This window comes from Balaenoptera physalus (genome assembly GCF_965194825.1).
Source record: "Balaenoptera physalus genome assembly, chromosome: 19".
NCBI lineage: Eukaryota > Metazoa > Chordata > Mammalia > Artiodactyla > Balaenopteridae > Balaenoptera > Balaenoptera physalus.
This window is the reverse complement of record NC_138900.1, coordinates 9,706,634-9,731,534: the sequence shown is the minus strand read 5'-3', so window position 1 is coordinate 9,731,534 and position 24,901 is coordinate 9,706,634. Positions and strand designations below refer to the sequence as shown.

Below are 24,901 nucleotides of genomic sequence, written 5' to 3'. Positions count from 1 at the left end.
AGAACATCTGGTCAGAAAGCCAGAATCTCAGGGTGAGCTTTTTGTGGTTCAGCTTTTCCTTGGGCAAATCGTTGGAAGATAACCCACACCCCCCCGAGGTCCTAGTTGTCTGTTAACTTTATTTTAATTGAAATGAAGGCATAACATGTCCTAGAAAAATAAAGATTTAGGATACAAACTAGACACAGGGGTCAGGGTTGGCCCGAGGGTCAAGGGATCTTTGGTCTGGGGCTGGACGTGCTCCCAAGGGCTCTAGTCCAGGAGGAGCTAACGGAGGACCCTGGCCCACAGACCGCACACCCGCATCCCTCGTGGGCAGGAAGGGCCCGGCGGAGAGGGTCCATCAGTCTCCGGGCACAGGACTGCCCGTCCTCCACCCTCGGATTCCAAGCAGTTCTGGGAACACTGGATGTCAGTGGAGCTATTAATAGTGTTTCAGGGAGTGATAGGGAGAGGGCTCAAGGGGGTTGGAAATCCAGCCATTCGGCAGGGCTTTCAGCTCACAGCTAGTACCAGGTCGAGGCGGGCAGAGCCCCTGAGTCAGGAGCCCCAAATCTCCCTATGTAGATCAGGAGGCAGAGCAAGGAGAGGGCTGTAACAGAGGAGGCGTCCCGTCAGAGGACGGTGCCCCGGACAGGAGTGGGCCTCCAGGGCGTGGAGAGGTTGAGCGGCCGCGGGGAGGGTGTAGTGTGTGTGGATGGCAGCCGTCTTCGTGTTTGAGAGGCTCCCTCCTCCCCGCCGTCCTCGAGCACCATTGTCAGGGGAGGCCATGGGGCCTGGCGGGTCACAGTTCCAAGGGCTCTTCCACAGGCACCGACTGTAACTGGGTCAGGACCTTGGTCTCCGCTTCCAGCCCCTCGTCAACCTCGCCCCCCGCCGTGGCCCCCAGGAGCAGCCCCTCGGGGTCGGGGTCCGGCAGCCTCAGCACCGTGTGGGGGGCCTGTGTCCCCAGCCCCTTCTCCGCCTCTAGCAGCCCCTCGGTGCCGGCGCTCAGTTCCAGCCCGGCTGGCCAGATCGGCACGGCCGCGGGCGACAGCAGGAGCCCCTCGGGCGGAGGCGCCTGGAAGCCGGGCAGGAGGCCGGAGGAGTCTGGGGAGAAGGGCAGGCTGGCGGCGGCCGGGGCAGGGGGCGGCTGCGCAGACAGTGCGCCTAAGGCGTGGGCCTCCGGCAGAGCGGGGCTGGGGGCCACCGGGAGGGCTCCTTCGGGGACTGAGATGGCCGCATCTGGCTTCAGGGGCAGGGCCAGGCTGGGGGCCGGCGACAGGACCTGGGAGACCAGCATGCTGGTGGGGAAGGTGGCGGTGAGGATGATCTTGCCCTGCTGCACGGCCACACCTGTCACGATGGGGCTGCCAGACACGGGGTTGGCCAGCAGGAAGTTTCCTGTGGGGAGAGGAGAGGGGCCAGGCGCAGAGGTGAAGAGTACGCCGCTGGAGGGCAGGCAGGGAGATCAGCCGGAGGCAAAAGGAGCCCCTTCAGGGTCAGGGTGAGGCCAAGTCTGCGTGGCTCGAGCCTCAGGGTACTGCCTGGCACGGGAGGGTCTGGGACCCGCCGGGGATGAGCTCCCCACTCCCCACCATTGCCCCAGGAAGCCCACTGACAGCGCCATCCCTCCCTGAGGTAACTGTACCCCCCGCCCAGCCACCAGAAAGGGGTACCTGGGGCAGTGGCCGAAGGCAGCTGAAGGGCAGTCACGCCCACCCCAGAGTTTATCAGGTGCACGTTGGCAGGGCCCGGGGCAGCTGCCACCTTCACGGGGCTGCCTGGCCCAGCTGCCAACAGCTGCAGTGGCCCCACAGCCTGAGGCAAGGTCACCACCTGGGAGGTGGGCACCACCTGGGGCAGGTTCAACAGTGGGGAGGTGGGGCCCAGGCCGGCAGGGTAGCCAGGGGGTGGGGAAAGTGGCACCACTTGTGGAGCAGCCACGGAAGTCACTGGTCCTGGGGGCAGAGGAAAGGTGGCAGCTGGCGGGGGGCCAGGCACCACTTGGGGCAGTGGCCCTGGGACCTCCTCTCCAGGCGGCCCTGAAGCAGCCACCTGGGCCCCCTTGGTCTCAGGGGCTTCAGGCTGAGCCTCCTCCAGGCGAACCTCCCCAGTCTGAGGGTCCAAGACCAGGGAGGTCTTGCCCTCGCTGGCCCCCTGGGGGCTGGGCTGCGGTGCAGGGGCGCCCCCGCCCCCGCCGAGCAGCAGGGGGCCCAGGCTGGAGGCCTCGCCCAGGGCCAGGCTGTTGATGATGACGGGGCTCCCATTGAGGAGCACCGCTGGAGAGCTGCCGGCGGCCAGGAAGCTCCCGTTCACCAGGATGGAGGAGGAGGCGGGGCACGGCGCGGGAGGGGCGGCCCCGGCCAGGAATATGGAGCCCTGGGCGGGGGCCTCGGCCGCCACTGGAGCCGCCCCCCTCTCCAGGTCCTCAGGGCTGCGGCTGGACTCGTCCTCCGTAGTGGGGTTCCCATCAGATTCACTGGCCGGAGAAAGGATTGTGAGTTGTGGTCCCGAATGCTGTGTTTCCCCGCTGGCCAGCCCGATTCCTGCACGGAGACGGCTGCAAAGTGCTCGGAGGAAGCACAAGCCGCCCACTGCCTCTCCACCTTTCCCCAGCCCAAGTTCATGTGCACCATTTCAGGGGGTTATGAAACCTCATCTCTGAGACCACCCAAGGGCCCCAGGGAGGAACCTCTGCAATACCACTGACTAAAGGCTCAAGCTGGCCGCTTTGGGGGGCGGGAAGGAGGCCCTCCTCTCCCAACTCCTCGGCCTCAGGGCCCCGGAGGCTGAGCAACCAGGCTGCCTGAAGTCTCCTGAGTCGGCCTGAAAGCAGCCGAATGGCTTTGGAGAGAGTAAGGAGGTAGTCGCCCGCTCAGTTCCCGGTGCCCTCCCCCGACCCCCCTCCTCCCCGGGCGTCGGAGGAGTAGGAGGCCGACGCGCAGGGTGGGAGGAGAAGGGCTTGGGTTACAGGGAAACCGGAGCTGGGGAAGGTTCACGTTTCACAACAAAGACAGAAGACGGACCACGCTGTTTGGGCCCTGAGGGGGGGCGGGAAGCGGCGAGGTGAGACCGAGCAACGGTCAGGGAGGGCCTGGCCGCGAAGGGGCCTGAACAAGCCCCTACGACCGGTGGGGAGGACAAAGACCCCTCCTCCTTTCCCGCAGTCCCTCATTTTCTCACTGCCGCCCCGAGTCTAGCCGCGGACACGGATGGGATCTGGGACGGAGCCTTGAATGGAGCAGAGAGAGGCGGTCTCTCGGCCTCCGCGAGAGGAGCGTTGGTGTCCGGGTGTCTGGGAGAGGGCCGGGGCGCGTGCCCGTTCCATGCACACGGATTCCCCGCGCTCGGCTGGCGCCTGAGGGTGTGAGCGAGGGGTGTCCGAGGACAACGGGCATTGGTGGGGGCGGGGGGGGCTGGTGGATGGCACGTCCCCGGGAAAGCGGGACTGGCGCCGCCCGGGTTCCCTCACCTCTTGCAGGGCGCGCCGCCGCCGCCCCCGGTCCGGTCGCGCTGTCGTCGGTTCTTGAACCAGTTGCTAACCTGCGTGAGCGAGAGGCCGGTGAGCGTGGCCAGGCGGCGCTTCTCGTCCGGCGTGGGGTAGCGGTTGCCGCGATAGCAGGCCTTGAGCGCGGCGCGGGACCGCTCCTTGAAGCAGTAGACGGTCTCTTCGCCGTCCCAGATGGTCTTGGGCAGCGGGAACTTCTTGCGCAGACGGTACTTGTCCACCGCGCCCAGCGCGCGGCCGCGGGCCCGTTCGGCCTCGTGGTAGCGCGCGCGCAGGTAGAGGTCCTGCAGAAACGCGTGGTGGGCGGCGGGGAAGGGGCGGCTCTCGAGCAGCCGGTAGAGCTCGGCGTACTCGCCCCGCTGGAAGGCCACCAGGGCCCGAGCGCGCAGCACCGGATCGCTGCCACGTAGGCGCTCGGCCGGGGGCAGTGCGCCCAGGAAACGGCTCAAGCGGCCGGCGTGGCCCGCCTGTAGCAGCGCCTCGCACACGCACGCCACCTGCTCCGGCGAGAAGCGGAGGCCCGTGGGCGGCTCGGCAGCGGCCTCGGGGGGCGACCCGGGGACGCCCGGGGATCCCGGGCCCTCCACTTTCACCGCCGCTTCGCCCGCCCCGGCCCCGGCCGCCGCCGCTGCCTCACCCTCGGCCGCCTGCAAAGTCTGCAGAAGCTGGCGCGCTTCCTCCTCCTCCTCTTCGGTCGCCGCCGCCGCCACCGCCTCCCCCCCAGCCGCCGGCCCCGCGCTCGGCTCCGCAGGCAAGGTAGCCATGTTTTGCAACTTTGGGAAGTTCCTCCCTCCTTCTCCTCCTCCCTCGGGCTTTCCCCAGCCCCCTCCCCCGCCCGTCTCCTCTCCCCGCACCCCCCCAGCAACTTCGCGCTTCCCGATCTTCTCCCGCCGACCCCGCGTCTCCCCCCTCACCACCGATGCCAGGCCCAGTTCTCTATTAGGGTCTCTGTCCCAGTGTCTGTGTGTGTGCCCGTCCCCCTCCCCGTCTGTTCGTGATTCTCCCTTTGTTTTCCCTCCGCCTCAGGCCGCGCTTTTGCCTCCCCCCCGCGTGTGCCTCTGGCTCAGGGCCTCAGTTTCCCCATCGGGACAACGGAGAAGGCAACAGGCCGTCCGGTAGGGCTAAGGGCGCGAAGCCGCCTCCGCCCCGAGACTGAGCTTCTGCACGCCTCCGTCTCCAGGGTCCTCCGAAGGCCCCCCTCACTCCCCATCTCGGCCCGCGCTCCGCCCCTCGGAATTCCCGGCTCCGCAGGGGGGCGGGTCTGGCTGGGAGAAGGGGCGGGGGAAACGGGTTAGAAAGTTTGCAGCAACTTTTCTTGAACGTAAGTCAGTCCCTGGAACGGATGCGCGTGGCCCGCGCAGGCGCAGTGGTAGGAGGATGGCTGCGCTAGCTGCCAGCCCAGCAACCCCCTTCACCGCGGTCTGATGGCACAGCTGGGCCACAGCTGGACAAGAGGCGGTGCCTCCTGGTGGCCCGCTCTTCTTCTCCTATTGGCCAGATGTCGAAGCCACGCCCCGCAGCCCACCCCCCACCCCTGATACGTCCGCTTCGCCTCCCGCTAGCTTGCTGCCAGGCCATTGGCCACCTCCACTCGCCTTCCTATTGGCCCACTGAAAAGCCTCCTGCCCTCAAAGCAAACAGCGGACACGAAGGAATTTCAGAATTTTGGGCAGACGAGAGGGCCTTTTATTCTCGAGGATCGGGGGTGGGGTCCTAGGTGGGGAAAGACAATAAATACCGAGGAATGTCGGGGTCTCAGTGCATCCAAAACGTGGATTAGGGTGCTGGGGTCCTGGAGCCTGTCAGCGGGTCGGAGGAAAGGTCAATAAATACCCAAACTGCCGAGGCGGGCGGAGCCGGCTGTGGCTCCGAGAGCAGCGCACGTGAGGAGGGCGCGAGAGTCCCCGAAAAAAGCGGGGCTGTCAAAAGGCAAAGGCGGAGCTCGCGCTAGACGTTCACCGCGGAAAGAGAGTCTTCCCGGGAGGGCAGGGCCTCATGCACAAGGAGGATTTGTGGTTTGCAAGCCGATGTGGGTGGGGGTGCCTGGAGGGTGAAAAACAGATGCCGAGCCCTGGCCCTGCTGCCTTCTCTAGGTCGCAGCTTGCCCATCCACGTCGGGAGCCTCAGCTAGGCCGGAGAAAGGAAGAGGTCCGCGATCCCCCCAGCAGCAGCAGCAGCAGCATTCCCGGCTACAAGCCTCCCTTGAGCCGCGGCCCCGGCTCCTCCCTCCCCAGCCGCCAGGGGGCGGGCCCGGATCACAGGGCTGGAGCTGGGGCGGAAACCCACGCTCGGAGTGCTGTGAACTGGGGGACGGTGGGAGCGGCTTCTAGGCCGTGCCTGGGTCACCAAACCCTCCAGCGGAGCCCAAGTGTAGGACAGGCTCGGGTTCTAGGGTTCAGGCGGCGAAGGCGGCTCCTGGGCGGGATCAGACTGCGGCAAGATAGCCGGCGCAGGCCACCAACCCAATGCAGCCCAGGGCGGCGGCACCAGCCAGAGCAGAGGCGAACAGGAGCAAGGAACGCGCCTCCGATAGGCCAGGCCTAGGGACCTGCGGGGAGAGGGCGGGGGTCAGCACTGGCGACGTGGGCCTCTGATTGGCTCCTGGGACCAGCCCCGCCTACGCCCATAAGAGGGTCCACACACTCCCTGCACCCGCCCCGCCCCCTCACAGCGCGGGTAGCTGTGATTGGTCGGCTCGGAAGCCTAAGTCTTGTCCCAACTCCTCATTGGCTGCTCCCTAGGGGCCTGTGTTGATTGGCTGCCCGAGCATCCTCCCTCCCCGCCGCGGGCCCCACCCCGCAGAGGCGCAGCTAAGCAGAGGCGGCTTGGGGTACGTGGAGCTGGGCGGGGTCGCGCGGCGGGCGGGCGTGAGCAGCCGGACGTACCCTGGCAGGGAGCAGCAGGTGGCGGCGGTGCATGGGGCCTGGCCCCACCAGCGGGCACTGGCCCAGAGCCACGGCCGGGGGGCCATCTAGCTGGAGAGAGAAGGGACAGGTGACCCGATCCGAGCCCAGCTCGGCACGGCCGCCCTCGGCGGGGTGCAAGAGACAGAGAGGGGAGTCGAGGTCGGGGAGGTCATCTAGGGAGATCCTGGATGGGATTTGGTGAGAGGCCTGAACCGAGGGAGATCTGGTAGATTTGGGCATGAATGGAGGGTGTCTGCTGACTGGAACCTCAAAGAGGTAGGGGTGAGCCTCTAAGTCTGGACAGGGGTACGGGGAGATGGGGACAGAGTCTGCAAAGGGGGCAGCAGGCTTGACGCAGGGGAAAAAGAGGGGTCTTACATGGGAAGGTGGATCCGTGGCCCGGGGACTGGGGACCCCCGTGACAGCTGGAAGGAGAAGAGAGAGGCGTAGGGCGCGTGGAGGGACGGAGAAGGGCGGTGGCGCGGCGTGCCCCAGCCTGGGCCCCTCACCCTCCCCCAGGTGTATACACACGCCGCGGGCCCACCTCCCCGCCCCCCCCCCCGCCCGCCCCCAGGCCGGCGCCTCAGGAAAGGTGGTGGATGAGGGACTCGCCTGCGGCTCCCCCAGCCTGAAGCAACTCCATCCGTTCCTGCAGCTGCCGGACGTGCGCCTCCAGGTCTCGGTTACGGGCCTGGGCCTCGCGGAGTTGGCTGCAGGGGAGGTAAGGACCATGAGCCCTTCAGGATTTCGGCTAGAGAGGCTGCTAAAGGTAGTGACTGTCCCCGACTCCCGACCCCGACCTGGCGAAGTTCTGGTTGGCCGTTCGGATGGCCTCCAGCTCCTGGCTCAGGCTCTGTCGGGTAAGCACCTCCTCCTCCAGGGCCTCCTGGAGTTCCCGCAGCGTCACCTCGGCCTCTGCCACAGCCTCCGGAATGGCCTCCGGAATGGCCTCTGGAACTGCCGCTTCAGCCTGGGTATGGGAACCGGGCTTAGGGCTGCCTGTGGCTCCTGGAGCATTCGAGACTTAGGCATAGGTTCCAGGCCTGGGATCCTCCTTTGACCTCTATTCCTGCACCCCCGAGATCTTTCTGGAATCCCCACAGCTCCTTCCCCTCCTTCCCTAACCCAGACCAGCCCTCATCTCCAGCCTTTAATCTGGTCTCCTCCCATCCACCTTCCACACCAAAGGGCTGTTCCTATAACACTACGCAGCTTGACCATGTCCCTCCCCTGGAGAATCTCTCCAGCCCCTCAGTGCCCTCAGGAGGAGGCCCACCACATGAAAACTAAAGGCCCTCTCTGGTGTGCGTCTGCTGGCCTCTTCAGCCTCCCCTCTCCTCACTCCTCACCCTCCTTCCTCCTGGAACAACGCAGCCTTACTACCCTCCTTTCATGTTTCAGAGCAAACCAGCTGGTTCTCACCTCAGAGCCCTTACTCTTCTCTTTGCTGACCAATGGGTGGTCCTCCTCCTTCTCCAGGGCTTCCCCTCCCCAGAGAGTTCCCCTCCATGCACACTCACTGACCTGTTTTAATTTCTCTGTGGGGATCATTTCTGACTGAAGTAACCTTGTCTCTACTTTGTTTTCCATCTCTTTCTGTCGAGGAAGCTCCCAGAGGGCCTAGCGCTCCATGGTGCACACTATCCCTGAAGGCCTCCCCTTTTCTCTCGATTCGTCCCTCACTGACCCTCTCCTCTAAAGACTCCTAAAGACTCACCGTTTCCTCTGCTGGGGGCACCATGGGTTCCAGGCTGGGCTCTTGCAGTGGCTCAGGCAACGCCTCGGCCTCCAGTTCCATGGGCGTGGAGCCCGGGATCTCATCATCCCTGGGAAGAGGAAGAGGGCGAGGGGAGGAAGAGCCGGCCTCACCCCAGAGGCTGCCGATCCCCTGCGTTTACAGCCAGGACTCCCTAGCCTGTGCCCTGGGGCAGCCAGACCTGAAGGCTCCAGGCTTGAGGAGGGGGAGGGGCAGAGTGAAGGCAACAACTTGCCAGGCTGGTGGGACAGGTCCTCCTCCCGTTAGGAAAAGGCCTGCCCCTGGCATGGCCTCAGGCCCCTGGAAGCTGGCCTCTCTGCACCTTCCTCAGGAACCTGGGGTCAGGACACCCATGTTCTAGGATCTGCCCATCTCCGTCTCCATGTGCCCTTTACAGGCCCCTCTCCTAAGGGCCTCAGGAAGTGAGGGAGACACTCCCGGCTCTGGCCACCTCCAAAGAGGTGGTCTTCAGACTGGGTGTTGGACCCCAAGACCGACTCTAGACAGCAGCCACCCCCCCACCCCCAGACCCAGGTGCTGGGAGGAAGACAGACCATCCCAAGGAATATGACATTGCAATAAAAGTGATGTCCCCTCCAACCCAGCAGTCCCTCTTGTAGAAATATGTCTCAAGGACCCAATGATGCTCGACAAGCGCCAAGACCAACCTGCGGCTGTTCATCCAGCCTCGGTCATGACAGAGAGGCGGGTTAGCTGAGTCCTGACCCGCCCAGTAAGGAGAACACTCCCCAGCGGGTCAGGATTGTGTTATAGTTTGTTCAAGAAATGGCACTTGTGGTACACTGTCCACTAACAAAACAGATTAGAATACAGCATGTTCTCACAGCTGTTAGGTACGTGTGCTGTGAGCCAGGGACCGTTGCTGCTGGCGGCCTTCCTTTTTCTCATCCCTATTTTCTAATATACTTGTGATAAGCAATGTATTATTTTCAGAATCAATGTTTTAAGAAGGCTTTGTGGTTATGTAATTCAGTGAGTCCGTGTTCTTTTAAGATTGACTTAACAACTGTAAACTTCTTATTCTCTAAGATTTTGAGGTCCCATGACTGTATACTAGAAATCTAAAAGTGGAAGGTCGGAAGATTCCGGAAGGCCGAGCCTGTGACTCTGAGGTTTTACATTTGAATCTAAATTTCAAAGTACTTATAGTCTGAGAATTTAACGTCCTACAATTCTGGGCTCCTAAAAGTCCTTAGTCCCAAGACAATAAGGTTCCGAGACTGACCCTGCAATTCTCCTGGGCACCAACGGGCCAGGATGTGATAACCCCGAGCAGCCTCCTGGGGCCTCTGGAGGCAGGAACCCCCACCCCCACCCCACCCCCGTCCACTCCTCTCAAGCTGCACAGGGGCAGCACTTACCCAAGGGCCATGCAGGAATAGGAGGAGTAGCCCACGAAAGGCAGGTGGACCCCCAGTGGCATGCCTTCCTGCATATCCGACAGCGTCTCCTATAGGAGAGAAACACAGATGTGAGGTGACCAGCGGCTGTCAGGGATGGCCCCTCACTCACCCCTTCCCAGTCTTGGCTTTAAGTGCCCTCCCACCCCCCCACCCCAGCCTGGGGTCTATCTAAAGTGGACCCTGCGTCATTTTCTTTTATTACATCCTGCTGCTTCCCTCAGGGCACTTGCCACAGTATAATTATACATTTCTCCAGACTGTAAGTAGATGAGGGCAGGGACCAGGGCTGACTTGGTCCATGTGTGTCCCCCGCTGTGCCCAGCACAAAGGCAGTCAGGCTGAACAAGCACGGGATAGCTCATACAACAGCTGAGAGAGAGATGGCCTAAGCAAGGGAGATTCCTCTATGGTGCTTTCTCACCTCTCATCCTTCCAGGTCTCAGCTCAGATAGCCCCCTCCTCCAGGAAGCCCTCCAGGACCTTTCATGCTGGGTCAGGAGGCCCGCCCCCCTGCACCCCCCACCCCCGTCTCAGCCCTGATCTCTCTGGGGCATCACTGTCTGGGGACAAGTCAGTGTCCTCCACTGGACTGTGAGTCTAGGTCACTGCTGGGTTCCCAGCCCTGAGGCCACACAGAGCAGGTGTTCTGGGGAAGGAATGATTTCAGGACCCCAGGAGGAGGGTACTCTCCTAACCTCAGTGTTACGGCGGTCGGATGCGGGGGTACCCTCTGCAGACCAGGGATCGCAGGTACCTACCCCGCCCCCGCTCACCATGGCAGTGAGCCCGTCTTCCACCACATCGAAGTTGCACGTGTCCGTGGCACCCTCGAAATCCGGCGTAAAGGGGGGCACGCTGTCTCGGAGGCTGTCCCAGTCAAGGCCAAAGAAGAAAGGATGCTTCTGGAAATCGCCTGCTCCATTCCGGCCCAGGCGCATCTCAGGGGGACACAGCAGCTGCTGGATGAGATCGCGAGCCTCATCAGGGACTCCTGCGTCTGCCAGCGGTAGAGACAGGTGCTCCTGCTCGGAAGGAGGGGAAAAGAGGAGATGTTACCTGGGAGCATGTGCGGAGAGGTCAGGGGCTCCCCGGGCTGTGCTCACCTTGTAGTGCACGATCTTGCCGTAGGTCTCAGCTGTGGAGTCGGCGTAGAAGGGCGTCTGCCCGTAGAACATTTCATAGGCGAACACGCCCAGCGCCCACCAGTCACACTCGGGCCCGTAGCTGCCAGTCCCGGGCCCACTGCCCACGGCCTGCAGGATCTCGGGAGACAAGTAGTCCGGGGTGCCCACAGCCACCAGTGACCGCACCTGAGCCAACAGGATCCGAGCTAGGCTTGACCCCGCCCCTCCTAGCTCTGGCTCCGCCCCCTCTTAACCACTACCCTAGAGCTTAGTCCCTCCTTTTGCCTGTTCTAAGCCTGAGCCACAGGCAGGCTAGGGCCTGGGTCGCCTCCTTCTTTCCCCTCCACATCTAGTCCTGCCCTCACCCTGGCTCTGCCCGCACGCCCCAGCCCCGCCCCCACGCTGCACCTCCGGTTCCTGCTCCCGACCCGTCACTGGTAGTCCGAGTTGCCCAAGAGCGGCGCACCGCTCACCGTTCCATCCGCCCGCAACTTGAGGCAGGAGCCGAAGTCTGCCAAGCGGATGTGGCCGCAGCGGTCCAGCAGGATGTTGTCCGGTTTGATGTCCCTGCGCGGAGGGAAGAAGGGAAGGGAGAGGGATAAGTGAGCCTCTCTCCTGCCCTCTCACCAGGCTCCACCCCACTAGGCAGCACCGCCTGGGCCCCACCCTCTTAAGGACCACGCTCTCCGATTCCCGCGGCCCTCAGCCCCTGCAGCGCCCACCTGTGCACGTAGCCCAGCCGGTGCACCGAGTCTATGGCCATGACAATCTCGGCCAGGTAGAAGCGCGCCATCTCGGCCGGGATCCGCTCCCCAAACTTGCTCAGCAGCGTTAGCAGGTCCCCGCCCACGTAGTACTCCATGACCAGGTACTGGGAGGGGGCGTGTCACGGGGGGTCGGTACCCCGCCTGGGCGCCCACGGCTGATAGCCCGGGACAAAGACTCCCAGAGACGCCCCATCCCTGGGCAGAGACTCCGCAGCCTCAGCCCCAAGAGATCTTCCAGGACAAATCAGAGACACGCCCACCCCCAATCCTCGTTCCCCCACGATGTCACTGGACAGAGATTCACTTCCCCCACCCCCGACCAAGAGAGTCAGGAAAAAGAGAACCCAGAGACCTCCCGATTGTCCAGGGTATGGAGCCCAGATACCCCCTGCCCAGTGGCTCCCACATAGACTCTAGAGACGCTCATTCCAGGTAGTGCCCACGGAATCAACCTGGGGAAAAAGGCGGTAAGGGACATCTCCCATCCCGGGAAAGGAAGGCCAGCTCCTACCACAGGCAGGGACTGCCGCATGCATTTCGAGGCACCTCTCCGATCCTAGAACTTCCTCTGCCTGCCCGCACCTCGATAATTGACAGCCTCAGGGGTGGGGGTCCGCCCCTCTAGTCGCCCGGCCTGGGGCTCACCAGGTAGTTCTCGTCCTGGAAGGCGAAGTGCAGCTGCGTGATCCAGCGCTGGTCCCCGTTCACCAACACATCCCTCTCTTCGCGGAAGCACGACACCTGCGGGGCACCCGGAGGAGCTGAAGCGGACGGGGGTGGAGGACGGAAGGGGGGGGATCCTCAGCACCCCGCACACCCAGCCCGGCCGTCACCTCGCCTCTCTTCAGCATGTCCCACTTATTCATGATCTTCATGGCGTACACCTGGCCCGTCTGCTTCATCTTCACCACCGCCACCTGAAAGCCCAAACAGGGTAATGAAGCGGAGGTGGCGGGGAAACACCAGGGCTCCCCCAGATTGGATTCCACCCTTAACCTGGGCCAGACTTGGCTCCGCCCCCACTCGGCAAGCCACGCCCGTTGGCCTCAAGCCCCGCCTTAGGTTCTAAACTCAGTCATTCATCAATTTCTAAGGCCCCGCGTCCGGAATTCCAACATCCCGCCCACTGCAGGAAAAGTCAGGTCTCTAACCCCACTGAACTGCCTCCGCTGCTCCAGGCTCACCTCGCTGAACGCCCCACGTCCGATCACCTTCAGAATCTCGAAGTCATCCCTCTGCAGTCGGGCCTCCTTAAGCCTCTCCGCGATGGGCTCCACTGGGGGGGAGGGGGCGAAGGGGGGGGGGATGAGAACCGAGAATCACAGGGACACTGGAGACGAGGAGAGAGAGTCCCACCCTCTGTCACTGAGTCTCCCCTGCCCCTGCCCCTCCCCTTAGCACTAGTCTGCCTCCTTAAAGACTTCACATAAACATTATGTGAGGCTTTGGGGACCCAAAACTGCTCTTGTACAGAGAAAAGTGGGATGCCTGGGAACCCCTTTCTGGGACAGGACACTGAGCCAGAGGGCTCTAGGGGGCGCAGGATGGACAGGGTGAGGTTACAAGTCTGCCGAAGGGAGGCCCTGAAGAACAGAGGAAGAAGAAATAGGCCCAGTTCTTAGAGCTCCCTGGGCTTCCGGGCCCCTACTCCCGGTGACCCCGCCCACCCCCAGGGCTCTCATTCAGTCTGTTTTGGGTCATGGCCCAGAGCCTGCAGTTTAATCCTAGGCTCAGATACTGGTGGCTCTTGGACCACACTCCGGGAAACCCTGAGTTCAGGGCTGGGGCCAGGAGAAGGAACGGGAGAAGGAACGGGAGAGGGAGACAAAGCCGGCGTGGGTCTGCATCCTGGCTCCAGTGCTGCAGGCACAGCCAAGTGTGTTATCTCTACGCTCTCAACTCCGGGAGGAGGTTTTACTATTACCCCTTATCTACAGATGAAGAACCAAGGCTCAGACAGGTGAAGTCCTCTGCCCAAGGTCCTACAGCTAGCAATGTTACAGACAGCAGTTTGGGAGGGGGAAGGCAGAGAGTGGAGGCAGGGGGAGAGGGAAGCCTGGACTCCCGGAGGTGGAAGAAGCTGGGAGCTTCTGAGGCAGCAGGGAGAGAGCAATGGGTGCAACTAGGAATGAGGGAAGATACAGTGGGTTATGGAGAGGGTTCGGGGTTCAGGAAGAGTGGGCCAGCAGGGAAGCAGCAGCCAGGGCCCAGGATGGGGGAGGGAGGAGAGAGCCAAGACACTGAGCCCTTTTAAGGCAGCGGGAACCCAGGCCCCCTCCCCCGCCCCAGCGGCCTGGCAGGGGAGGGGCCGCAGGATGCTGCTCGGGCCACAAAAGGAGTGCTCCTTACAGGAGAGCTGCCCCCACCTCAGGTCTCAGTTCATCCTCTGCAAAAGAGGGGCTGAGAGAGTTACTAAGGGCTGGGGGGATGTGGGGAGTAGGTTCTCCCAGAGGCCAAGTGGTCTAGCCCTTGGCCTCCACCTTCACATCTGCAAAATGGGGAGAGAGAAGCAGGGCCTGGGTCAGAAAGAGATGGACACAAGAAAAGAGGGAGCGGGAGAAGGAAGAGAGACAGGAAACAGGGACGGGGACAGGGACACACAGAGCCTAAGGACCAAGAGCAAGCCACTGAAGGACAGACAAGTGGAGGGACAGAATGGCAGATGTTAGAGAGACAGAAACCCAAGTGAGCCTGAGCCTGGGCCAGGAGGGAGTGGGGCAGACAAGGCAGGAGGCTGAGGCTGCAGATGAAGCATCTTCCCTCTGGACCTGTCTCCAGGGGAGGACTTGGCCAAAAGGGACTTTGGGTGGAGGAGGAACCTACAGAGAAAGTGGGCCCACGCAGAAGAATCCTAATTCTTCCTCCTCCAACCAGGGGGTGGAGGGTGTGCTTGGTGGGGCCTGTGTGCAGAGCTGGTTCTCCCCGGGCCTGCCTGAGTCACCACGCCCTCCCAGTGCCTGGGCACCTGTTGCAGCAGCTGGAGAGGCTGGCGCCGAACACCTGCCTGTCGGCCGCGCCCCTGGCAGCTGCCCTGTGTTGTCCCTTCCGCTTGCCCCTGCGCTCTGGGGAACCAAGGTGGAGGGCCACGGGGCCCATTTTGGTGGGGAGGGGTCCTAGGAGACAGGGCTCCCCAGCATGTCCCTAGGCCTAGACTCGGGAAGGCGGTGCAGGGGGACCATGAGAGGCTGTGCCCAACCCAGCTTACCATGGCTCCCAAGTCATGATTCTGAGTCATGGCTGCCCTGGCCTCTGCTCATCTCACTCTGCCCTGCCAGGGTGGCACAGGGGTAGGAATATGTCGCCCCAAGACCCAGCCCCAAGTTCTGGGCCCCTGAATGGGAGGTTTTCCCCATGTCCGTCCTGCCCCCAACACCCAGCCCAGACCCACCTCCTCCCTCTGCCCTGCCCCCACCCCCAAATCTGGGGGGTGCCATGCAGGTAGGTAGGCACTCACCCCACTCCAAGAAGTCGGCCACATACTTGTCCTGGGCCAGGTCGGAGGCGCCCAGCTCCTGGTGGACGCCCAGGAGAAGGTCGAGCAGGGGCTCCAGCCCCAGGAAGCTGGGGTCCAGCACCAGCTGCTGAAGCCGCCTCAGCCGCACCTCGGCTGACATGTCGGGCAGGCAGCACCATGGCCCCCTCCCCGGGCCAGGGGCTCGGGGTCCTCCCGTCACGGGGCCTGGAGGGCCCTGTCCATGCCCTGGGGCCCTGGTTGCATGTCTGCCTGTCCCTGGCTGTCCCCTGGGCCTCTCTGGCCACTTCTCTCTGCTGGCTGCTAAGGCCTCCTCCCCTTCTCCCCACCCTTCGGTCCGGCCCCCTCCAGCCTCCCAGCCTTAACCCCTCACAAGCCAGGCCCCCCAACTTGCTCCTTCCAGGGCCCCTCGGAACGCTTCAGTGTGAGATGAGGGGTGGTGGAGAATCTCTACCCTCAAACTACTCCCCCCCACTGAAGAGGCAAAGCACAGAGGAATGCTACAGGTATGACAGATGCCAAAGATGAGCCCTCCCATTCCCCAGAGGGGACCAATTGAGGCTCAGAGTGATTTGGTAACACCCCTCCCAAGCTCTCGAGTTGGGAGCAGGGGAAAAAGGGGTGAGGCCTGGGAAGGGGGGCGGGAGGCCAGGGCAGCTTTGCGGGTGACTCAGCCAAGGATTCAGACTTCGGGATGGTTTAAATTTAGCCCTCAGGCCCTCTGCTTTACACTGACTATTTTTTGGCAGGAGATGGGGAAGGGGTGGTGAGAGAATCGGGAAGGGAGGCCCTCAGGAGCCAGGATCAGGGGTGACCCACTGGCCAAAGCCTGGGGGAGGCAAAGGAGCCCCCAAAATAGCTCCTTGGACCCTGGCAGCGCAGCCACATTCCTGCCCAGGCTAGGATTAGAAACAGAAACATTTCGGGGGGTGGAGGGTGGAGCGGGAAGACACCACTCCCTGTGGCTCCAGAGAGCCAGCCAGGAGGGATTTTCGCTCTTCTTTCCAGGGTGGACAGTTCTCCCAGAGGAAACCATGGTCTCTAATTGGCCCTGGATACCTGGGCCCGGCCAAGCCAGGCCTGAGGCAGCAGAAGGCCAGGGCCTATGCTGTGGAAGCTCACTCTGGGCATCTCGGGAGCTGCCTGGGGGGCCCCTGTAATATCTGGACACTTTGAAACAACTTTTAAAACTCCCACTGAAGACTCTGGCCTGGTGGCTCTCTTCCCTCCGAGCGTTTGGAGTGGGGCGAGGGATACTCTCCTCTGTCTGAAGGGCCCTGCCTGGGGCTGGCCAGCGGCAGATCCACCAGCTGTGTCCCTCGGGCACATCCCTCCTCTGGTTTTCAGTTCTTCCTGCCCTCAAAAGGGGGTCGGGGGGAGGCAGGGCCTAGCTCTTCCTCTGGATAAAGTGGATTCTAGGGCTGCATGAAAGCACCCACACACTTCCTCCATACCTCCACGGAAGGGAAGAGAGACGCCATGAAAACAGGGAACTTTAGTATAAATAAGAGGTCCTGGGGGACAGAGAGGACCCCAGGGGCTTCCATAATTTAACATTCTTCAAAAGCACAAGTAACAGCAAAGGCAGGGCGGGGGCCAGGGGAGGGGTGGGCCACCCCCTGCCCTGCACACAGGACCGAGAGGCGCACTGCAGAGCTGGGGCTCTTGTGGGCGGGGAGTTTCTCCCCCAGGAGTGACCAGTCACATGCTGGGGACAGGGATGAGGCTAACACTGATGTTTCAGAGGAAGGGGTCATTGTACTTGGCAGTGGTGGGGACAAGGCTGCGGCCACACGGGCCACTACATCCCCCCAGTGTCTGGGTCAGTCTGAGGGACCCTCTGCCCCAAATTTGTGCAGGGAGAGGGACCGGAGCAGTCCATCCGTCATGGTTAGTCTTGTTAATACGTTGATCCATGAGGTCAGCGGGGACGGTTATGCTAGGAGCTGGGGGTGGGGGACCCCGACATCCATGGCTTCACACCACTGTGCCGCTTGGGGAGTTGCCTGGTTGGGAGGAGATGCCCTGGGGAAGATGAGAGCGGAGACAGGAGGGGGTTAGAGACCGCCTGGGGCTCTCACCAGTCCCACGGGGCGGGGGGCGGGTGGGGGGGGGAAGGCCAACCTGGAGTCCCCCAGGCTGCTGCCACCCTGGCCTTGCCCTTCAATCCACCCCAGACCACCCAGACAGAGGCCGCTGCTCTAGGCTCAGGAACTTACATCTCGGCTAGCTTCCCTGTCCCAGCAGGTGGTACTTTTATACAATAATTAAAGTCCTCGGGTGATCCTGAGCAAAGAGGATGGGGTAGGGGTGGAGGTAGGGAGGAGAGGGGGAAACTGGGGTCCCCTTCTGACTGGGGAGGGGGTCCTAAGATTCTGGGAGGGAAGAACTTAGGGACAGTCCTACCTCTACCACTGACTTGCTGGGTGACCTGGGCCAACTTCCTTCCCCTGTCTGGGTCTCGGTCTCCTCGTCTGTGAACTAGGGAGATAGAGGGATCTCTTTCAGGACTTACCAGATTCCCCAAATCCCAATGCCCCTGCCTCTGAGACTGTACTTTAAGTTCTAGGGATTCAGGACCCTACAATTCCAAAACTGCTCGTCCAGGGAACCAGGCACAGCCCTCAGATCTGGCATCCTGGGCCCCCGAGCCCAAACCCTTAGGAGACATCTGAGAACACAGGTCCCAAGTTATAAGGCACCAGGCCCGCACTTCACCTTACTAGGACCTTTCTGAACCCCATGGCCAACCCATCTTCAAGCTTCCCTGTCCTAAGAGGTGAGAAAGGTCATAAAGAGGCAGTGACTTGCTCGAGGTCACACAGGGAGCAGAAGTGCCGGACTGGACCCTGAGCCTGGGATTCCACAGCCCACGCCTCCAGCAGTGGGATCGGATCCCAAGAGTCTGACACTCAGGCTGGAAGCTGGGTGCACAGGCTCAATCTTGCCCATAGAGCTCGAGCTGCAGTATTAATAAAATTTCACCATTCCGTAAGACCTAGCCATGCTGGGCCCACCGGCTGCCCTTCTGATAACTGGCCATGTTCTCCACCACTCCCAGATGTCTCTTATGCCTGACCCTCTCTCTGCTTACCGCTGCTTGCCAAGCGTTCTAGAAGTCACTCTAAGATCTGAGAAGGCTTGTTCTGGGACACAGATTTCCATGGCTTCCCCTCATCCCACACGGCTGGAGGCTGTGGTGCTACCAAACATCTCTGCCAATGCCCGCCTCTGCCTGGGTCCCAGGTGGGCTGGTGTGGGGTGACTCACCACCTTGCCCGGCCGGGCCCAGGTGCAGATGAGGCCCTCCTGGCAGGCGGTGATGATGCAGTCCTCCAGGAAGAGGAGGACCGTGAGCCGCTCCTGGGCGATCTTCTTGCACACGAGCGGCTCGAGCAGCGGCACCTCGTGGATGCGCGGGCACAGCGCGGTGCCCAGCACCTTGGCGGGGTCCAGCCGGCTTCGGGGGGCGGGGCCGCTAGGCTTGTCCCCGCCGCCCCCGCCCCCACTGCCACCCCGGCTGATGTTGCCCAGGCTGTGGTAGCGCTTGTGCTCCTTCTCGGCCCCCCGGTCCCGCCGCTCCTGCAGCGTGAGCGTGGCAAAGCGGCCGATGCTGAAGGGCGTCCCCGGCTCCGCCGCCGCACCCGGGCCGCCCGCCTTGCCGCTGCCCGCTGGGTGTGGGAGGCTGTTGGACCGGGACAGCGAGCGGGGCAGGGGCCCGGGGCCTGGCTCACCACCTCGCGAGCTGCCGGTGGCAGGCGGCGTGGTGCCAGGCGTGCCGGGGAGGGTGCGGGTGCGGGCCAGGGGAGGGTGAGGGTAGAGCACGTCTTCGGTGAGGTCCCACAGGCAGAACTGCGTGTCCTGGCCGGCCGAGCCGAAGCGGTAGGTGATGGAGCCGGCCTTGGGCAGCGGGGAGAGGGGGGCGCCCCCGCCCGAGCCTGTGCCCGCGGCCTCTGGCTCCTCCTCCTCCTCGCCACTCCGCTCCGCATCGCCACCGGCAGCCGCCGCCTCCTCGGCCCTTGTGGTGTAGGGGTCGAAGGCCACGGCGTTGACCCAGGACTTGTGGCCGTGGCCTCGGGCCACCACGCGGCCCTCGGTGAAGGACCACACGGTGACCAGGTCATCTTCACCACCCGTCACGACGTAGCGCCCGTCGGGGCTCCAGCACACACAGAGCAGGCCCCCAAAGTAGCTCTTCATGAGCCCCCGCAGCAGCATGGAGTCGAAGTGGAAGACGCGCAGGCAGCCGTCCTGGCTGACGCAGGCCAGGTGCCGGCCGTCGGGCGAGAAGGCGAACTCGTTGAGGGGCCCCTCGCCCACCGCCCACTTGGCCAGCGGGTTGCGGGGCGCCTTGCTCTTGGCGGCGTAGACGGCGAAGCCCTCGCCCTGCTTCAGCAGACTGTACTGCGGCGGGGCCGAGGCGCACGGGTGGCTGACGTTGTACAGGTACAGGTGGCCGCTGGCGTGTGATGCCAGGAACAGGCTCTCTGACTCAGGCAGCCACTTCAGATATGTCACCTTGGTCTTGTCGATAAGCCGCTGCCGGGGGAGAGAGCGGGGGTTGGGAGAAGGCCATCCTCCCGGGGGCCCACCTCCTCCCCAGCCTGGTTCCCCGGAGAAGGTCATCATAAGTGGCCCGGGCCTACTCGGAGAGGAGGGACTGAGGGAAACGGACAGACACCAGGTTAGGGGAAAGCACGGGGAGAAGGGCTGCGTGAGCGGAGCTCCGTGGAGCCTCGATGTCCCTTCTTCGGCAGAAGGGCAGTGCTGCCTTCCAGAGAACTCTCCTCTGTCTAACCCCCTCCGCCATCTTTACCATGTCATGCTTAAGGCAAGATATTGAGTCACGGAGTATCAGCTCCCCCAAGGAAGGTATCTTTGTTTATTTGGTTCATTGTTCTAGCCCCAGAGCACAGAGCTGTGCCCGCAGGAGGCGCCTGGAAAGTAGTTCCTGGACACCTGAATGACAACCCCATCCTGTCAGCCGCGCATCTTTGCTCCTTTTTGTCCTCACAACTCACCTCCAAACCTGCAAGGAATCCTGTGGGCTTGATCTGCAAAATGTGCCCAGAACCTGATCTCTTCTCACCACCCCCAACTCCAACCACCCTGGTCTCAGCTGCCATCAGGCCTGCAACGGCCTAACTGACTGGCCTCCACCACCCGGGTCTCTTCTCTGCACAGTTGCCAAAGAGATGCTATTAAAACCTAAGTCAGCACCCGGCACTGTCTCTCCCACTCTGAACACCATGGCAGCCTTTCTCAAGCAGGACTCCGGGGAGAACCAAGCCCTAAAGCCCTTTGGCATCCACTGTCTGTAACAAATTAACTTCTTTCCCAGGTACCCAAGTTGCTTCCCATTCTCCATTCTCTGGAGAATTTAGAAATTAAATCAAATTGTTTCTGTGTTCTATGGCTCAGATGAACTGCAGTGGCAAGAGGCTCTAAAAGCCAAGGTCTTTTCCATGACCTGCCAGACCCTACATCTCCTAGCCCCTCCGAGTTGTTTCTCGGAGCTCATCTACTACCCTCCCCCTCAACACTGCTCTGGCCACACAGCCTTTTTGCTGTCCTGCTTCCGGCATTTGTCCTAGCTGTTCCCTCTACTCAGAATGTCCTTTTCTCCAATAATTTGTCTTGCCTCCTTCAGGACTTTATTTCCACGTCACCTTCCAGTGAGACCTTTCCCAACCTCACCGAGCACTCCCCATTCGCCTTCCCTGCTGGATTTTTCTCCACGACACTCTGACACACAGCCTACTTAGTTATTTGATAACTATTTGTCTCCTCCAGCTAGATAAAAGCTCCACAAAGGCAGGGCCCTCTGTTTTGTTCACCGAGATGTAGTAGTCCCAGTGCTTAGAACAGTGCCTGGCAAAGAACAAATGCTCAGTGAATATTTTGTGAATGGATGACCTAGTCCACTTTAATCCATTCCCTGTTCCACTCACTCCCCTCTGCCATTCATGCACTCTGTACATTTGAAACACCTTCTCAGAACAGAGAGACAGAGATAGAGGACAAGAGTAGTTCTAGACACAGATAAGGTCTTTCACTGGCATTTCCCCTTCTGCCAGGTCCACCCAGGACTGAGCAACCTCCATGTATGATTTTACAACAGTCCTGTGAGGTAGGGATGGGAATCCCATTTTGCAGAGGAGGAAAACTGAGGCTAAGGGAGGAACAGTCACCTTCCCAAAGCCACACAGTGAGTAGATGGTGCAGCAAAGATTTGAATCCAAAGCCCACAGGGCCCAGAATTTGAAAAGCAAGGGCTGTGGCTTCAAACAAATCCCAACCAGTAAGTAACTTCAGTTCTCTAATCTGCAAAATGGGTATCACAATCCTAACCCATTGGCTGATGAAAACTCCAGGAGTAAGTGTTCAGCATAGGGCTAACACAGCATAGGGCCTGGGCACAGGGGGTGCAACCGTCATTATTAGCTATCATCACAGCAGCTGCTGTCACCCCGTCCTCCATATCTGTCAGTCCGTCCCCCATCTCTCCCTCATCCTGCCCCCCTCAGGCCTACACTGCTTCCCAGACAGCTGCAGTCTCATGGCAAACATTGTATGGGTGGGTGGGTGGGAATGGGAGCAGTTCTGGGCCCTGGGGGCCCACAATCACCTCCTCATTGAATAGCTTGCTGGTGTCCTTCTTGATGAGATCCAGGTACTGCACTTGACCGGCTGAGAATCCCACCAGCAGGGAGATGGTCTCTGTGGCAGCAGTGAACTGGTTGAAGTCGTGGCAAGTGGGCTGGGTGCCCTTATAGATCCGCTTGTCAATTGGCTTGTTGAGGTCAATGGACTTGGGTGGTGGGAGAAAACGAGTTAATGGCTTCTACCACTGAGAGGAAGGAAGAGGGTGTTGAGGTTGGGGGAAAACCACAAAGAGGAAGCAGGGTTAAATCCCTGAGGGGAGTGGGTAGGTGGATGGGTGAGCGGGGAGGGAAGGGGCAACCACAGACAGGAAGGAGGACACAAATCACAAACAGAGGAAAAAACCAGGCAGGAAGCTTCGCCCCCTGCCACCACATGAGACCACAGTGCGTCCTCCCCAAAGTTGGACACCCCCAACTTCTGGGACACCCTTGGCCACGGTGTCAGTTTCAGGGTCTCTGTAGTCCCTGAGCTCCAATTCCTTTCTATAATTTCAGCAACTCCCCTGGGTCTTAGCACCACTATATTCCAAGACCCTCAAAACTCAGGATCACCCAAACCCCAGAATTCTAAAGTCCAATGTCCCAGGATTCTCCTCACTTTGGAGTCCTTAAATCTCAGAATCCCCATCACAGTTCAGGGACCCATTAAACCTCATGGTCCCCCAAATTTTAGGTGCCTTCATCATCTCTGGGCTCTCAGGATCCCCATCACTTCTGGGGACCACCATAAACTCCAAGGGTCTCATGTCCTCTGGGACTGACATCACTTTAGAGACACCCATCACACCTGAGGATGTTCCCTCTGGGATGTCATTATCTCCAGATCTCCCATCAGCTCCGAGATTCTCATTTCCTCCAGCACCCTCATTACCTCCGGGACCCCAAGTTTCTCTAGGATCCCATTCACCTTCAGGATCCCTATTACCTCTAAGCCCCCATCACTTCCAGAATCCTCCTCACCTCTGGGCTCCCCAAAGTCCCCCTAACACCCCCAGACAGCAATACCCCTGGGCTCCCCATCACTTCTGGGCCTGCATTTCCCATCACCTGCAAAATGCCTGCCAGCCAGCACCTTGGAGCACCCCATACCATCTTGGATTCCCCATCACCTCCAGAATAGTCACCATCCCAGGACCCTCACGCATAACCTCGGGATCTCACATGATCTCGAGGTTTCCCATCACCTCCAGGATGGCCAGCACCCAGGGAGCCTCCTATCACCTTTTAGAATCCTGTATTGCCTCCAAGAATCCTTTCCCCTTAAGATGTCCGTCACATGTAGGATGCCTATCTCAGGGTCCCCTATCATTCAGGGACTCTCCTGTCACTTGTGAATCACCTCAGGGATACCCATCCTCTAAGCCAGCACCCAGGGCCCCACGATGCGGGCCGCTCACCCGTTGGCTCCCGCGGCGACAGCAGCCCGGGTAGAAATAGAGCTCGCGGCCCAAGTTGAAGCAGACGCGGTCTCCCCCAGCGCCCAGCCCTGCGGGCGTGGCGGGAGGCTCCCCGGCCCCGGCGCCGTCGGGCTCCCCCAGGCGCACGAGGCTGAGGCGCACCGCAGGCAGCGCGGGCCCGGGCCCTGGGCCTGCGGGCGGAGGGGACGGCGCGGGGCCCGCAGCACCGGGGCCGGAGGTGGAGGCAGGGCCGGGCAGGGGCTGCTGCGGCGGCTGGGGCGGCGCCGGGGTCTGGGAGGAAGCCGGACCCGACCTGCGAGCGGTGCCGTCGCCGGGGAGCAGCTTGTAGAAGCCTTCGCGGGTGCGGAACTGCGACTTGATCTCCGCACAATCCCCCATGGCAGCGCCGGAGCCCGAGCCGCCCTCCGCGCCGCCCGCCGCCATCTTGGGCGACCCCCACCCCAGCCCAGGGCCCCGCCGCTGCCGGACAGCCGCCTGCCGCCGGGCCCCCTGCCGGAAGCCGGGGATCCGCACCGGAAGAGGTGGTGTCGTCGCCCGGGCAACGCCTCTTCGATTGGCAACAGGGTAGGGAGGCGGGACGAGCTCCAGCCGTCGCTCCGGTAACGGTTCAGGCCTGAAGGCGGGGCTACAAGGTGGGCGCGGCCTTCGTGCCTGCGGCCGATGTGGTTGGCTGTGGGGGCGGGGCCCGTAGGGAAAGGGGCGTGGCCATCCAAAGAGCACAGGTCCCTAGCAACGGCGCTCTGGGAACCGTTTGCCTAGCAACTGGAGTACCCTCAAGAGAAGGCCTCATCCAAACCTTGTCCTTCCCATGACGTCACCTGGTCACTCCAGGTGACCCTGGAGTCTCCCGAAGACTCCTAACATACACCCTCCGGTGTTTCCCACTTACATCTTAAAGTCCCCGACTGGCTACAGCATCTCCAACCATTCCTCCCCACCCCTGATGATCCCGCAAATCCCAGTGATCTCCATTGCCTCCATAAAACTCCAAGGACTTCATCTAACCCACTACTGATTAATACTAACACCAAACATCTCCACATTTCCCACCAACCTCCTATGTATCTCCATAACTCCACAATCTTCAACAATCTCACTCAGTCCTCCGACACCAACCAAAATTTTATTAATCCCTGCAATGCCCCCAGTGTCCCAATAATCCACTAGTAACCCAAAATCTCTTCCTGATCCCATCAGCCCCCTGATAGCCAGTGCCCCTCTCTTCTTCTGACACCACCCTGCCCCCATCACAGATCTTCCTAGACCCACTTATTCAATCGCCTCCCAGATTTCTCACTGGAATGTCCCAGAAGCATCTCACACTCAACAAGTCCTGCAATGAAATTGACATCTTACTCCAAATCCTGCTCCTATCCTGTGTCCCCATTTTAGGGCTGGCACTGACATCCCCTCCAGTCACCAGGCTGCAGAACTCAGTGTCTCCCTAGACTTCTGCCATTTCCCTTCACTCCCTGATTCCAGTCCCCAAGTCTTTTGCATTCTGTCACCTGAATTCCCCTGTTCCAGTCCATTCCTCTGTGCAGCCCTGGTCTAAACTCCTCCTCTCCTGCTTGGGCCCTCCCTGTATCAGCCTTGTCTCTGCTCTCCCAGACTCCTGTCTCACCCCTCTATCTGCCCTCCACTTGGCATCTAGAGAGGTCTTTCTAAAGCATGAATATGATCAGGACCCTTCCCTGTTCAAAGCCCATCTGTGGCCTCTCTAGGCTCTCAGGGCAAAGTTCAGCCCCGGGTAATCTGTTCCTGCCAACCTCTCTTTCCAGCCTCATTTCTCACCACTGACTCCTCACACCATGTCCCAAAAATGAGGTTTGAGAATCTACCCCAACACAACACACTCTCTCTTGCCCTTGGGTCTTTG

The 24,901-nt window shown here is 61.4% G+C and overlaps 3 protein-coding genes and 2 long non-coding RNA genes across 11 annotated transcripts; 2 read left to right on the top strand and 3 right to left on the bottom strand.

The window, feature by feature from the left end:
* Positions 1 to 105: 105 nt before the first annotated feature.
* SIX5 (SIX homeobox 5) lies at positions 106 to 4,254 on the bottom strand (the record flags this gene model as incomplete). The annotated part of the gene is made up of 3 exons (XM_082437174.1): positions 106 to 1,383; positions 1,659 to 2,461; positions 3,455 to 4,254. 3 exons carry the CDS (start codon positions 4,252 to 4,254, stop codon positions 785 to 787), a joined length of 2,202 nt encoding a protein of 733 aa, XP_082293300.1. The 3' UTR covers positions 106 to 784.
* LOC309648543 lies at positions 3,649 to 7,110 on the top strand. 2 transcript variants are annotated; one of them, XR_014256701.1, is made up of 3 exons: positions 3,649 to 3,699; positions 6,232 to 6,320; positions 6,971 to 7,110. It is a non-coding gene; the product is annotated as an uncharacterized lncRNA (long non-coding RNA). The 2 variants fall into 2 exon arrangements; XR_014256702.1 differs by lacking the exon at positions 3,649 to 3,699 and adding an exon at positions 4,161 to 4,246.
* On the bottom strand, positions 5,146 to 15,281 carry DMPK (DM1 protein kinase). 4 transcript variants are annotated; one of them, XM_082437185.1, is made up of 16 exons: positions 14,922 to 15,281; positions 13,190 to 13,248; positions 12,652 to 12,743; positions 12,301 to 12,384; positions 12,113 to 12,208; positions 11,423 to 11,571; positions 11,174 to 11,267; positions 10,680 to 10,886; positions 10,335 to 10,598; positions 9,535 to 9,623; positions 8,114 to 8,222; positions 7,197 to 7,366; positions 7,009 to 7,106; positions 6,775 to 6,821; positions 6,376 to 6,461; positions 5,146 to 6,038 (listed from the first exon to the last, which is right to left on the bottom strand). In XM_082437185.1, exons 1-16 carry the CDS (start codon positions 15,098 to 15,100, stop codon positions 5,879 to 5,881), a joined length of 1,983 nt encoding a protein of 660 aa, XP_082293311.1. In that variant the 5' UTR covers positions 15,101 to 15,281; the 3' UTR covers positions 5,146 to 5,878. The 4 variants fall into 4 exon arrangements, with proteins under 4 accessions (XP_082293311.1, XP_082293310.1, XP_082293309.1 ...); XM_082437184.1 differs by lacking the exon at positions 13,190 to 13,248 and having other exon boundaries at positions 10,350 to 10,598; XM_082437183.1 differs by lacking the exon at positions 13,190 to 13,248 and having other exon boundaries at positions 14,922 to 15,279.
* LOC309648544 lies at positions 12,750 to 16,135 on the top strand. The gene is made up of 2 exons (XR_014256703.1): positions 12,750 to 13,427; positions 15,343 to 16,135. It is a non-coding gene; the product is annotated as an uncharacterized lncRNA (long non-coding RNA).
* A 284-nt stretch (positions 16,136 to 16,419) lies between these two features.
* Positions 16,420 to 23,542, bottom strand: DMWD (DM1 locus, WD repeat containing). Of its 3 annotated transcripts, XM_082437179.1 has the most exons (6): positions 23,002 to 23,542; positions 21,568 to 21,750; positions 18,210 to 19,478; positions 17,346 to 17,420; positions 17,159 to 17,225; positions 16,420 to 16,964 (listed from the first exon to the last, which is right to left on the bottom strand). In XM_082437179.1, exons 1-5 carry the CDS (start codon positions 23,443 to 23,445, stop codon positions 17,196 to 17,198), a joined length of 2,001 nt encoding a protein of 666 aa, XP_082293305.1. In that variant the 5' UTR covers positions 23,446 to 23,542; the 3' UTR covers positions 16,420 to 16,964; positions 17,159 to 17,195. The 3 variants fall into 3 exon arrangements, with proteins under 3 accessions (XP_082293305.1, XP_082293304.1, XP_082293306.1); XM_082437178.1 differs by lacking the exon at positions 17,159 to 17,225 and having other exon boundaries at positions 23,002 to 23,541; XM_082437180.1 differs by lacking the exons at positions 17,159 to 17,225; positions 17,346 to 17,420 and having other exon boundaries at positions 23,002 to 23,541.
* Between the last annotated feature and the right edge of the window lie 1,359 nt (positions 23,543 to 24,901).

What these genes read in the sequence shown, in the direction of transcription:
- DMPK (XM_082437185.1), bottom strand. Translation starts at nt 15,100, where the DNA reads ATGGTGCTGCCTGCCCGACATGTCAGCCGAGGTGCGGCTGAGGCGGCT. An exon ending in ACCAGTATCTGAGCCTAGGA is followed by an intron (nt 12,744 to 13,189) that starts TTAAACTGCAGG and finishes CCTCCCCCCCAG; the next exon opens with TGGAGCCCATCGCGGAGAGG. An exon ending in CGGCTGGGCTACGTGCACAG is followed by an intron (nt 11,268 to 11,422) that starts GTGGGCGCTGCA and finishes CCCTCCGCGCAG; the next exon opens with GGACATCAAACCGGACAACA.
- DMWD (XM_082437178.1), bottom strand. Translation starts at nt 23,445, where the DNA reads ATGGCGGCGGGCGGCGCGGAGGGCGGCTCGGGCTCCGGCGCTGCCATG. An exon ending in GTCGCCGCGGGAGCCAACGG is followed by an intron (nt 21,751 to 23,001) that starts GTGAGCGGCCCG and finishes CCACCACCCAAG; the next exon opens with TCCATTGACCTCAACAAGCC. An exon ending in CCAGCAAGTCAGTGGTAGAG is followed by an intron (nt 16,965 to 17,345) that starts GTAGGACTGTCC and finishes CATCTTCCCCAG; the next exon opens with GGCATCTCCTCCCAACCAGG.